This window comes from Nicotiana sylvestris, chromosome 4, assembly GCF_000393655.2.
Source record: "Nicotiana sylvestris chromosome 4, ASM39365v2, whole genome shotgun sequence".
Classification (NCBI taxonomy): Eukaryota; Viridiplantae; Streptophyta; class Magnoliopsida; order Solanales; family Solanaceae; genus Nicotiana; species Nicotiana sylvestris.
Window position 1 is genome coordinate 103,493,416 of NC_091060.1, and position 12,665 is coordinate 103,506,080.

Genomic DNA, 12,665 nt, shown 5'->3' on the forward strand with positions numbered 1-12,665 from the left:
ATTTTCAATAGAGTACTAAATAGATAAACATATTTACGGTGGAGTCCCATATGGAAAAGCTTCTTCAAGAAGCTTATTTACAACGGAGTACTAAATGAACATCCATAATATAATATATTTATAACAAACACATAATTTAAGAATAGAAATATTTAAAATATATATATATATATATATATATATATATATATATATATATATATATGGTCTTAAACGTGTCATAACATATATTCGGTTATGAAACATTTAAAACATGTGACCATAAATATGATATTTTTATATTTGTGTGGTTGTAAATTTTTTTCATAAGATAAAATGAGAAGTGTAAAATTAATTGTTTCTAAATATAAAAATATATTCTTTTTTAAAAAAAAAAGAAGAATAATCAAATAAAAAATTAATTGATTGTTTGAATTTTTCTTTTAGTATAACTATTTCGTATATATCCCGAACCTACTTATGGGTTAGTTTTGATTCGTTCGAGGTAAGTATGACTTATTTTATTTGTTTATTGAAGTTGCTTTGTCGCTCAATCTTTTGCAATAATTACTTAAAAGTTAAAATTGCCTTCAACTACTTATAATGCATTCTATTCTGTTCTACACTCCTATAATATAATGTGTTCAATAAAGTTAATTTCTAGTCGTTCCATTAATAAACTTTCTAGCCTCTCAACTCTCATCTATTGTTCACCAAAAGAAACACTTGAGCCTAAAACATGCATTGAGCTTCTAAAGACATGCAAATCCATTACAAAACTCAAACAAATCCATGCCCAAGTCATCATCCTCAATTTCCACAAACACATTGGCATTTTACACAAGCTTTTAGCTTTTACAACCGATACATTCCAAGGAGGAGACTTTAATTACGCCAAGAAAATCTTTAGTTGTTGTGAGAATCGAACATTGTTCATTTACAATGTAATGATTAAAGGATACGTGAAAAAGGGCCAATTTAAAGAACCCCTTTTCTTGTTTGATGAATTGAGAATAGGTGGCTTGTCTCCTGATAATTTCACGTACCCATTTGTGTTTAAAGCTGTTGGGGAGTTGAAAATGGTGAAGGGAGGTGAAAAGCTTCATGGGTATGTGTTGAAATCTGGTGTTTGGTTTGATAACTATGTTGGTAATTCTGTTATGGATATGTATGGTCTGTTTGGTTGTGTGACGAGTTTGAACAAAGTGTTTGATGAAATGCCTCACAGAGATTCGGTCGCATGGAATATATTGATTGCTGGATTTGTGAGATGTGATAGGTATCAGGATGCTGTTGGGGCTTACATGAAGATGCGGGAGGAAAGTGGTGTTAAGCCTGACGAAGCGACAGTTGTGAGTACTTTGTCAGCTTGCACTGCGTTGAAAAGCTTGGAACTTGGTAAAGAAATTCATCGATACGTTGTTGAAGAGCTTGGGTTTAGCGTTATTATTGGGAATACATTAGTGGACATGTATTCTAAGTGTGGATTCTTGATGGTGGCTAGGCAGATTTTTGATGATATGCCGACGAAAAATGTTATATGTTGGACTAGTATGGTTTCTGGGTATGTTAATCGCGGTCAATTGGATGAAGCTAGAAAACTTTTTGAGAGGAGTCCGGTAAGGGATCTAGTTCTGTGGACAACTATGATTAATGGGTATGTGCAATTCAACCGTGTTGATGATGCAATGGATTTGTTTCGTTCGATGCAAATGCAAAGAATTAAACCTGATAAATACACATTGGTTGCCCTTCTCACTGGTTGTGCTCAGATAGGAGCCTTGGAACAAGGGGAATGGATTCGTGATTACATGAAAGAAAACAAAATAGCCATTACTGCAGTTGTTGGTACGGCCCTTATAGAGATGTATGCAAAGTGTGGTTGCATAGAAAAATCGATGGAAATATTTGATGGATTAAAAGAGAAAGATACTGCATCATGGACTTCAATTATTTGTGCGTTAGCCATGAGCGGTAACACGAGGAAAGCACTAGAACTGTTCTCACAAATGGAACAAGCTGGATTTTGCCCCGATGATATCACTTTTATCGGAGTGTTGAGTGCATGCAGCCATGGGGGCTTGGTAGAGGAAGGCCGCAGGTATTTCCACTCAATGAGTAGGATTTATGGGATTCAGCCAAAGTTAGAACATTATGGTTGTCTGATTGACCTACTTGGTCGTGCTGGGCTCTTAAGAGAAGCTGAAGAAATGATATCTATGATACCAAAAAAAGACAATGAGATTATAATTCCAATATATGGGGCTTTGCTCAGTGCCTGCAGAATTTACGGCAGTATTGATGTCGGTGAACGTGTGGCTAAACTGCTTATGGAGATTGAGTCGTATGATTCTAGCACTCATACGCTTCTGGCAAACACCTATGCATCTGCTGGCAGATGGGAAGATGTATCAAAGGTCAGAGGAACTATGCGAGATTTAGGTGTTAAGAAGTCACCTGGGTGCAGTTCAGTTGACGTCAATGCCAATGTGTATGAGTTCGTTGGGCATTAAGACCACCAAAGGCTTTGTGGCACTAGTGTTCCACAGAAGTGATGGGTGATCATTGATCCTACGCTTCGGGCGAAACCAATTTCCAGGGTGTGACGGGCAGTGTGTGCAGGGCCCAGGTATATATCCACCGCGGCATACTGATCCTTGATTACTGTCGATTCCAACTAGATGAATTAGAAGCAGTTTTAAAGGTACTGTACTGAGGCTCATCCTGCTATAAGAAACTTCAAGATCAATCTCGCTAGTCCTAGATAAAAAGACGACATACCTTTGGTAGTAGTGGTTGGTATAAGGGTGAATACATCTGCATTTCAAATATAATGACATCAAGATAAACAACTGTACGGATGCCAAAGGAGATGGATAGAAGTCGCAACGAGCTAAGATGGTTTCATGATGCACTGGCTCCACAACCTTGGTGTGGGTGTGTTATCGAGAACCATGATGGAAAAAATCGCAAGCCGGAGGATGGGTTGAGGGCTAAAGGGAACAAGCTTCAGAGGCAAAACCATTTTGCCTTTTCTTGGCAATTTGAAATGAGAGAAATAGAAGATTGTTTCATAGATTCTTGATTAAAAAAAGATATGTTTCATAGATTAAAGAATGATATCGGATATGAGTACTAAAATTCTTTTTTGTTTCATTTGAACCTTTAGTGTAAAGAGAAATGTAAACCTTTCCAGCTACTCGGTGAATTTGTACATATAACATTATTGTGTATACCTCTTCCAGCTGCTTGGTGACCAGTTTGAATCACTTTGCTGTGTTATTTAACTGAACTGGTTTTCATGTTGAGTGTTCACCCAACTTATGACGTTTTTTCTTCTTTTGAAATATTCTTTCAAGTCAATGATGATTTGTTCTTCATCCATCAAGGAATAACAAGTTCGGGGTGCAAAAAGGAGCATAAGATATGGTTTTGGTGAATGAGATTTTATTGGCAAGCTTCCCGAAAGACTTGATCCAACAGAAGTCCAGTTTAGCTGATATCGGCTATGGTTAGTCGGTCATATCATTCCATAAACGAATTCTATTTCTATAGAGAGATCCTCTACATTTATAGATAGAATAGATACTCATGGATAGAGGGATATTTCGTTGATTCTTACTTTTTAGCTGGTTTCTGAAGCTGTAGAGTGTCATTTAGTCTTATAATTAAATGAGGATTGATCAATGTTTTACCAATGTTCTTTGTTGTTTCTGTTAGGACCGAAAAAATCAGGTGTCATGCGGAAGCTAGTAAAGCAAACCCTCAACGACAATAAATCAAATAACAAAAGAAAAATATATCAAAAGAGACACAAACATTTAATGTGGTTCGGTCAACTGACCTATGTCCATGGCGGAGATAAGTAATCCACTATAATAAAAAGGGAGTACAAAATATCGAGAGAACAACCTCACGAAGAGGCAAACACAAGTGACACATTAACACTTGTCCCGTAAAGTTCTCCCCCTAAACAGGACTCTCAAGCCCCCTATGGCTACATTATGGATGCTACTGAATGAGAAGGACGGATCTTCAATTTATAGAACTCCAAACCTTTTCCTACAAGAAAAGGGACTACCCAAATATGGATGACTTATATTTTTCATCTAGGAAAAGAAAAACCCAATTATGGTAAATACGTTGCCCTTTCCTTCATGATATCGGAAAACCAAATATGGTAAGAAAATCAGCACAACACCTAACAATTCTCCCTCTTGGCTTGAATTTTCTGACAAAATAAACTTGATCCACCTTCTTGACATAGCCTTCAATAGGTTTTATCTCCAAATCTCCACCACAAAATTTGCCTCAACAGGCGTAGCACGCCGGTCAAATTTCACAGACAAAAATCACGATTATCGTTAAATATGTTGCGAGTATAAGTGAACCCGCCAAGATGAACCTGTCTTGAACCTCGTTGATACCACTTGTTAGGACCGAAAAAAGTCAGGTGTCATGCGGAAGGTAGTAAAGCAAACCTTCAATGACAATAAATCAGACAACAAAAGAGAAATATACCAAAAGAGACACAAACATTTAACGTGGTTCGGTCAACTGACATACGTTCACAACGGATATGAGCAATCCACTATAATAAAAAGAGAGCAAAATATCGAGAGAACAACCTCACGAAAAGGCAAACACAAGTGACACACTAACATTTGTCCCGTAAAGTTCTCCCCTTAAACACGACTCTCAAACCCCATATGGCTACATCATGGATGCTACTGAATAAGGAGGAATGATCATTAATTTATAGAAGTCCAAACTTTTTCCTATAAGAAAAGGAGTCAGCCGAATATGAGAGATTTATAATTTCCTTCTACAAGAAAGAAAACCCAATTATGGTAAATATTTTACCCTTTCCTTCAAGAGATAGGAAAACCAAATATGGTAAGAAAATAAGGACAACACCTAACAATACCTAACAATTGTTAGGTGTTGTTCTGATTTTCTTACCATATTTGGTTTTGCTATTTCATGAAGGAAATGACAACATATTTACCATAATTGGGTTTTTTCTTTTCCTAGACGAAAAATATAAGTCTTCCATATTTCGCTAGTCCCTTTTCTTGTAGGAAAAGGCTTGGAGTTCTATAAATTGAAGATTTGTCCTTCTCATTCAGTAACATCCATAATGTAGCCATATGAGATTTGAGAGTCTTGTTTAGGGGGGGGAGGGGGAACTTTACGGGACAAGTATTAGTGTGTCACTTGTGTTTGCCTCTTCGTGAGGTTGTTCTCTCGATATTTTGTATTCTCTTTTTATTATAGTGGATTGCCCATCTCCGCCATGGACGTAGGTCATTTGACCGAACCACGTTAATATTTGTGTCTCTTTTGGTATATTTCTCTTTTGTTATTTGATTTGTCGTCATTGAGGGTTTGCTTTTCTAGCTTCCGCATGACACCTGATTTTTTCGGTCCCAACAAGTGGCATCAGAGCGAGGTTCAAGACAGGTTCATCCTTGCGGGTTCAGTTCTAGCCGTAACATATTTGACAATAATCGTGACTTTTGTCTGAGAAATTTTACCGGAGTGCTATGCACGTTGAGACGAACTTTGTGGCGGAGATTTGGAGATGCGACTTATTGAAAATTATGAGAAGAAGGTGGATCAAGTTAATTTCGTCAGAAAATTTAGGCCAAGGGGGAGAATTGTTAGGTGTTGTCCTAATTTTCTTACCATATTTGATTTTCCTATCTCTTGAAGGAAAGGGCAACATATTTACCATAATTGGGTTTTTCTTTTCCTAGATGAAAAATATAAGTCATCCATATTTGGGTAGTCCTTTTTCTTGTAGGAAAATGTTTGGAGTTCTATAAATTGAAGATCTGTCTTTCTCATTCAGTAGCATCCATAATGTAGCCATAGGGGGCTTGAGAGTCTTGTTTAGGGGAGAACTTTACGGGACAAGTGTTAACGTGTCACTTGTGTTTGCCTCTTCGTGAGGTTGTTCTCTCGATATTTTGTACTCCATTTTTATTATAGTGGATTGCTCATCTCCGCTGTGGACGTAGGTCAGTTGACCGAACCACGTTAAATGTTTGTGTCTCTTTTAATATATTTCTCTTTTGTTGTCTGATTTATCGTCGTTGAAGGTTTGCTTTACTAGCTTCCGCATGACACCTGACTTTTTTTGGTCCTAACAGTTTCTTCGTGCAGGTATCTGATGCAATCCCTGTATCCTCTTTACTACCTTGTGCATATGATAGAGTACTGTAACAGTAAGGTGAAAACTACGGAAACAACCTTGTCTAACTAAACTATTATTCCCTCCGTTCATTTTTACTTGTCCACTATTGACTTTGCACACCCCTTAAGCAGAGGCGGATTTATGCGGAGTGGATGGGGTACATGCACCTATGCTCCCCTCCCTAGGTCATGTATAAACAGTACCAATTTTAAAATTATCTATAATAAAATGTTTGTGGTCACCGTAGTTGGTGCCTTGTTGTCCCCCAAGTCAAGGGTTCGATTTCTAGTCTCTGTATATTTTTTTAATTAAGTTTTTTTTTTTCCAAATTTTTAAATGTAACTTCTCTCTCCTTGAAGTCTTGAATTTTGATAGTTTATTAAATTTGTGCACATATTGTGTTTGAGAAAATGCTTGACTGAATCAAAGATTGAAATCCATGGAAAAAAGCATGGAAGGAATTTTGGCTTCTGTTACTTTGGGACCTTTGTCCAAGTTTCAATTTTGTTTTTTAGTTGTACTTATCATTTTGAGTTGGTAAATAAAATTTGTTTTAGTTAGCAAAAAACAAATTGAACAAGGAACTGCAAATACTATCTTAAAAGATAATGGTGCACCCATGTTCTCAAAACATTGGATACGCCTCTGTCCTTAAAAAATAATAAATAAAGTATAAAATTTACTATGATACCCATATTAATTGGTGTATAGTCTTAATGAATTTGAAAAATAATTTGAAATGAGTAAAAAATGAAATTTTATTTTTAGAACAAGAGAAAAAATAAATTATTTTTGATATGTGAAAAATGACAAGTAAAAATAAAAATTATTTTTAGAATACTTGACAATTAAAGGTGAACGGAGGGAGTAGGTAATTTTCCAGTTTAACCCTTTCCAGCGCCCCTTGCTTTAGTCTCATTCTATGAAAACTTGTATTAGAACCTGATACATATATCCTCTCTAAGCCTAAAAGAGGACATAAACAAATATTATAAAATTAAACATATGAAATTTTGTAAAAAGAAATATCTGGGAGACAAGTACATTTATATACAACAAAAACACCTAAGCCTCAATCTCAAGCTAGTAAAGGTCAACTATGTGAATTGTCACCATCTATTTAGCTCATTTAGACTCATCTTCTTACGTTAATAAATAAGTTAGGTTCGCAAAACCTAGAAGTTATCTACATTTTCTATCGATATACAGAACCCCGTAAATATTGAAAAGACTCATAGCAAATGTTGGACTTATGTGAGAGTACCAACAAGTGCAAGGCATAAATTCAGCTAGATGGTATCGTCTAATTGTCTACCGGTAGGTTAGAGTAGACAAAAAACTTACTTAGACCACAAACGCCGGAAGTTAGAGATTATAGTTGGAACGTTTGTGTTACTCCTAACAATAAAATTGTGTCTCCTCCGTTGAGCTGATTAGTTATGATGCTTATGACATTCTTTGAGTTTGATTTAGCATATGAATTATTTTATGTGAGGTTATACGATGAGAATATTAAGCAAACTCGCTAGCCCCTAGTTAGGGTGTGATAAACTTGGTATCAGAATACTGAATGAATACGGTGAGTGCCATATCTATAGCCAGTGACTATGTGGAAGGATATTAGGCTTTCTAATATACGTCATTTTAGGATTCTTTTGATGTCTATAAGTGTCTAGAGCCAAATAAGCGTATTAATTAAAGATTGTGCTTATGCCATACGACGAGGACCAGATCCGTGAGCAGAGGATCCAAGATTGAGACTTTCGTTGTGTCATATGCAGCATCAGATAGACCAGGGGCCGTAGTAGATGTCGAACATTGTTACAATATCTGTGATTAAATACCAAACTGCTGGCCCAAGGTTAGCAATGTCTCTAGTAATTCTTTGGCATCAGGTCTTTCACTTGAGGAGACACTTAAGCATTGCAGAGCAATTTCAAGCACTAAAAGCATTTGTTGGTGAACTTGAATAGATTTTCCACTCACTCTGCTGTCAAGAACTTCACCCAAATCTTCATGCTGGATTGACTTGCTTAATACCCACTTAGCCAACTCCATTCCTTCACTAATGGCTGGTTTTCCAGTTAGCAGCTCAAGCATTATCACCCCAAAATTATACATATTACCAGCCTCAGTTACTCTCATCACATATGCATATTCTGCAAATACAAAAATTATGGTTTAAAACAGGACTTTGTAAAAAAAACACTGAGGTAATGTTGGAACTGGATTTTACGGAATCATGTTAGATCATTGGAATTAGACATGAAATTTGTGTTATTTCTTGTGTAGTTCTATTTAAAAACAAAAGGAAAGCAATATACAGAGTTGCTCATTGGTGGACCTGGTGTCTTACATTTTAAAGGAGTAAGATTCAATGAGCTGGTCTCTTACAAAGAATTATAACTAAAGGAACTATAAATGAAGTCCCTAAAGTAATAAACACTAAGAAAGTGAAAGTTGGTTCGTTATGCTTTATTGACAAGATGATGTCTTTGTTGTGGTTGTCGTCCTACCCAAGTAGATATAGTTGTTGGCTTCATACTCTCAAGATGCAACGAACCATTAAATTTCTTGATTTACAGGAATTCTTGAATCCTTAAAAGTCTCTCTATTGCCTTCTCAAATATAGGAGAAATAGTATGTTGGGTGAAGTGAGTGATTTTTATGTAGATAAGTATAAGATTTTATGAAAACACAGCAATAAAGAGCATTCATTTAAGTGATAAATTTCTAATTTAACAAATGAATCAAGTCGCTATCTTAAAAACCACGTAAGGATCAGTTTACCTGGAGGAACATATCCAACTGCTACAGCAAATTCTGAAGGATTAATTGCCCTCCCAAGCTCAACATCTCCAATTAAGGGCTGGTGCAAATGTTTCATAAAGATGCTGGTTGTTGAAACATAGAGGAGGATGATGGGATCGCTGAAGAGAGAGCCTCCATGTAAGATAGCTAAACCTCTACAAACGCCAACTGCTATGGTGAAGCGACTTTTCCAGTCTAAAATACTGTCATCACATCTTCCATGAAGCAGGTCAAAGAGGGTTCCATGTTGAGGATATTCATAAATGATATATGCCGTATCAGATTCAACAACATAAGCAAGGGGGGCCATGGTGTAATTGCTAAGGTGGCCTATATTGACAAGCCCTTTTTTGAATCTTTCAAAGCTATGCAAGTTAAATGACTTGCTCTGCCTCTCAATCTTCTTGAAGCAATAGTATATACCACAAGGCATCGTAACCTTGTAGTATGTGTAGAATTCATTGCTTTGCATAAAGTTAATTGGCCCTACAAATTGCAGCCATTGTCTTGGACAATTTAATTTGAGACTTGTGGAGGTCATCATCAGTGATCCAATAAAACTCACTTCTGTGCAACCTCTTTAAAAACAACGTACCAGATACAAATTGTTGCAAACATACCAAAAACAAAGCCACCTAAAACAAAGAGGAGGACTATGGTCGATGAAAATGTCGTGCCCTTTTCCTCATTGTTTTCTGAAATTGGGGAAGGATTGATCAGATCCCTATTTCCATTTGTCTCAACAATGACAAAGCTTCCAAACTCTGGACGAACTCCAGAGAGTTGATTGTTTGAAAGCACCAACCTAGTCAAGCCTCCCATTTTAGTCAGAAAGTCGGGAATCTGACCTGAGAACCTGTTGTAAGAGAGATCCAAAACATCCAATGAAGTCAACCTAGATAGAGTAATTGGTATAGGTCCTTCAAAGAGATTGTGACTGAGATTCAAAGCAATCTGCAAACTTAGCGGCATTGCTGGAATCACCCCACCAAGTTGGTTCCCTCCAAGTTGGAGTTCTAACAATAAATTTAAGTTACTAATGTTAGGCGGAATTTGACCACTTAGCTTATTCCCCTGCAAATTCAAGTTTGTGAGGTTTTTCAAGCTGGCTATTGAACTTGGTATGGAGCCATTCAATGAATTCCAGCTCATATTGAGCTTCTGCAATCTATTCAACTGCGAAATGTTACTCGGAATATCCCCAACTAGGTTATTGGACTGAAGACTCAGTACCTGATGATTAGAAATATCACCCAGCTCTACTGGAATAACACCACTCAGCTTATTCTGGGCTAAGTTCAAAAGCGCCAAGTTTTGGCACTTCCCCAATTCAGAAGGAATTGGTCCACTTAGCTGGTTTTGGTCCAGCTCCAAGTAGGTCAAACTCTGAAGGCTTCCAAAAGAAACAGATGTAATCGACCCATTCAAAGCATTGTCCCCTAATCTCAACCGAATCAAATTTATCGACAAGTTTGTAGGAACAGGTCCCTCCAACTTATTGGAAGTCAGATCAAGAAACTGCAAGTTCATTGGGGATAACAGGTCCTGAGGTATTATACCAGTTAAACTGTTAAAGCTGAGGTCTAAATTCCTCAGGTTCTTGGTTAAGCCAAGGGGTATATTGATGATGTTCATCTCATTGAAGAAGTATTAGGCATGTACCTAATAACAGTTTTCTTTGGTTTGGTAGCCAACCTTGTTGACTTGGTTTGGTTGGTAGTCAACCTTGTTGAATTAGTTTGGTTTGGTAGCCAACCTTGTTGAATTTCTTTGGTTTGGTAGCCAACTTTGTTGAATTGTGAAAAATGTGTGTAAATTGTCAAATATTGTAGGCTTTAGAGGGTGAAACTTTGGCTATAAAAGGAGAGCTTCAACTCTCATTTCTTCACACCAACAAAGAGAGAAAGAAAGAGTGAGGTTTCACAGACAAGGTATAAGAAAATAGTCTGTGAGGAAAATAGAGAGTGAGCGATATTGTAGTGAGGTGAGAATATCAAAAGAGGGTTATTTCTTTTGAGTGTTGTAGTGGTCTTTGGAGTATTTACCTCCGACCTACAAAGTGTAAAATTCCTTACTATAGTGATATCAGTTGCTCCTCTCGGGGTCGTGGTTTTTTCCCTTATTCAGAAGGGTTTTCCACGTAAAAATTTTGGTGTCATTGTTACTCTTTTATTCTTGTTAATTACCGTATCTCGGTGCTACATTATTATTCCGCTTTATTACCGTGAATATTATTTTGGTAAGGGGTTTATTCCCAACAACTGGTATCAGAGCACAGGTTCTGCTCGTTCACTGAAATACTATTCACTGTCGGTAGTACTATACTTGGTGAAAAATAAAAATGTCCGGAGTAAAGTACGAGGTAGCAAAATTCAACGGAGATAACGGTTTCTCAACATGGCAAAGAAGGATGAGAGATCTGCTCATCCAACAAGGATTACACAAGGTTCTAGATGTTGATTCCAAAAAGCCTGATACCATGAAAGCTGAGGATTGGGCTGACTTAGCTGACTTAGATGAAAGAGCTGCTAGTGCAATTAGGTTGCACTTATCAGATGATGTGGTAAATAACATCATTGATGAAGACACTGCACGTGGAATTTGGACAAGGTTGGAAAGCCTATACATGTCCAAAACGCTGACAAATAAATTGTACCTGAAGAAGCAGTTATACGCCCTACACATGAGTGAAGGTACGAATTTTTTGTCACATTTAAATGTGTTTAACGGACTAATCACACAGCTTGCCAACCTCGGAGTGAAAATCGAGGAAGAAGATAAAGCCATCTTGCTATTGAACTCGTTGCCATCTTCGTACGATAATTTGGCAACAACCATCCTGCACGGTAAGACTACTATTGAGTTGAAAGATGTCACATCGGCTCTTCTACTCAATGAGAAGATGAGAAAGAAGCCTGAAAATCAAGGACAGACTCTCATCACAGAAGGTAGAGGCAGGAGTTATCAAAGGAGTTCGAACAACTATGGTAGATCCGGAGCTCGTGGGAAGTCAAAGAACCGATCCAAATCAAGAGTCAGAAATTGCTACAACTGTAATCAACCAGGTCACTTCAAAAGAGATTGCCCAAATCCAAGGAAGGGCAAAGGTGAAACCAGTGGCCAGAAGAATGACGACAACACAGCCGCCATGGTGCAAAATAATGATAATGTTGTCCTCTTTATAAATGAGGAAGAGGAATGCATGCACCTGTCAGGTCCAGAGTCGGAATGGGTGGTTGACACAGCGGCATCTCACCATGCCACACCGGTAAGAGATCTTTTTTGCAGATATGTAGCAGGTGATTTCGGCACAGTGAAAATGGGTAACACAAGTTACTCAAAGATTGCGGGGATTGGTGACATTTGTATCAAGACAAATGTCGGATGCACATTGGTTCTAAAGGATGTGCGGCATGTACCTGATTTGCGGATGAACTTGATCTCGGGAATTGCTTTAGACCGAGATGGATACGAGAGTTATTTTGCAAATCAAAAGTGGAGACTCACTAAGGGATCATTGGTGATTGCAAAGGGAGTTGCTCGTGGCACGTTGTACAGGACAAATGCAGAAATATGCCAAGGTGAATTGAACGCGGCACAAGATGAGATTTCTGTAGATTTATGGCACAAAAGAATGGGTCATATGAGCGAGAAGGGATTGCAGATTCTTGCCAAG

General features: G+C 37.5%; 3 protein-coding genes across 3 annotated transcripts; 1 reads left to right on the plus strand and 2 right to left on the minus strand.

Annotated features, from left to right (window-relative positions):
- The first annotated feature begins 608 nt into the window (after window positions 1–608).
- On the plus strand, window positions 609–3,281 carry LOC104218063 (pentatricopeptide repeat-containing protein At1g31430). The gene has a single exon (XM_009768461.2). It carries the CDS (start codon window positions 618–620, stop codon window positions 2,490–2,492), a length of 1,875 nt encoding a protein of 624 aa, XP_009766763.1. The 5' UTR covers window positions 609–617; the 3' UTR covers window positions 2,493–3,281.
- Window positions 3,282–7,742: 4,461 nt separating this feature from the next.
- On the minus strand, window positions 7,743–9,588 carry LOC104218064 (leucine-rich repeat receptor-like tyrosine-protein kinase PXC3). The gene is made up of 2 exons (XM_070171608.1): window positions 8,969–9,588; window positions 7,743–8,337 (listed from the first exon to the last, which is right to left on the minus strand). Exons 1-2 carry the CDS (start codon window positions 9,531–9,533, stop codon window positions 8,015–8,017), a joined length of 888 nt encoding a protein of 295 aa, XP_070027709.1. The 5' UTR covers window positions 9,534–9,588; the 3' UTR covers window positions 7,743–8,014.
- On the minus strand, window positions 9,551–10,624 carry LOC138889932 (leucine-rich repeat receptor-like tyrosine-protein kinase PXC3). Its single transcript, XM_070173279.1, has one exon. It carries the CDS (start codon window positions 10,622–10,624, stop codon window positions 9,551–9,553), a length of 1,074 nt encoding a protein of 357 aa, XP_070029380.1.
- Window positions 10,625–12,665: the final 2,041 nt, after the last annotated feature.

Coding starts and splice junctions, on each gene's coding strand:
- LOC104218064 (XM_070171608.1), bottom strand. CDS start 9,533: ATGATGACCTCCACAAGTCTCAAATTAAATTGTCCAAGACAATGGCTG. Junction 8,338..8,968: donor AGTTGGATATGTTCCTCCAG/GTAAACTGATCC, acceptor TTGTATTTGCAG/AATATGCATATGTGATGAGA.
- LOC138889932 (XM_070173279.1), bottom strand. CDS start 10,624: ATGAACATCATCAATATACCCCTTGGCTTAACCAAGAACCTGAGGAAT.
- LOC104218063 (XM_009768461.2), top strand. CDS start 618: ATGTGTTCAATAAAGTTAATTTCTAGTCGTTCCATTAATAAACTTTCT.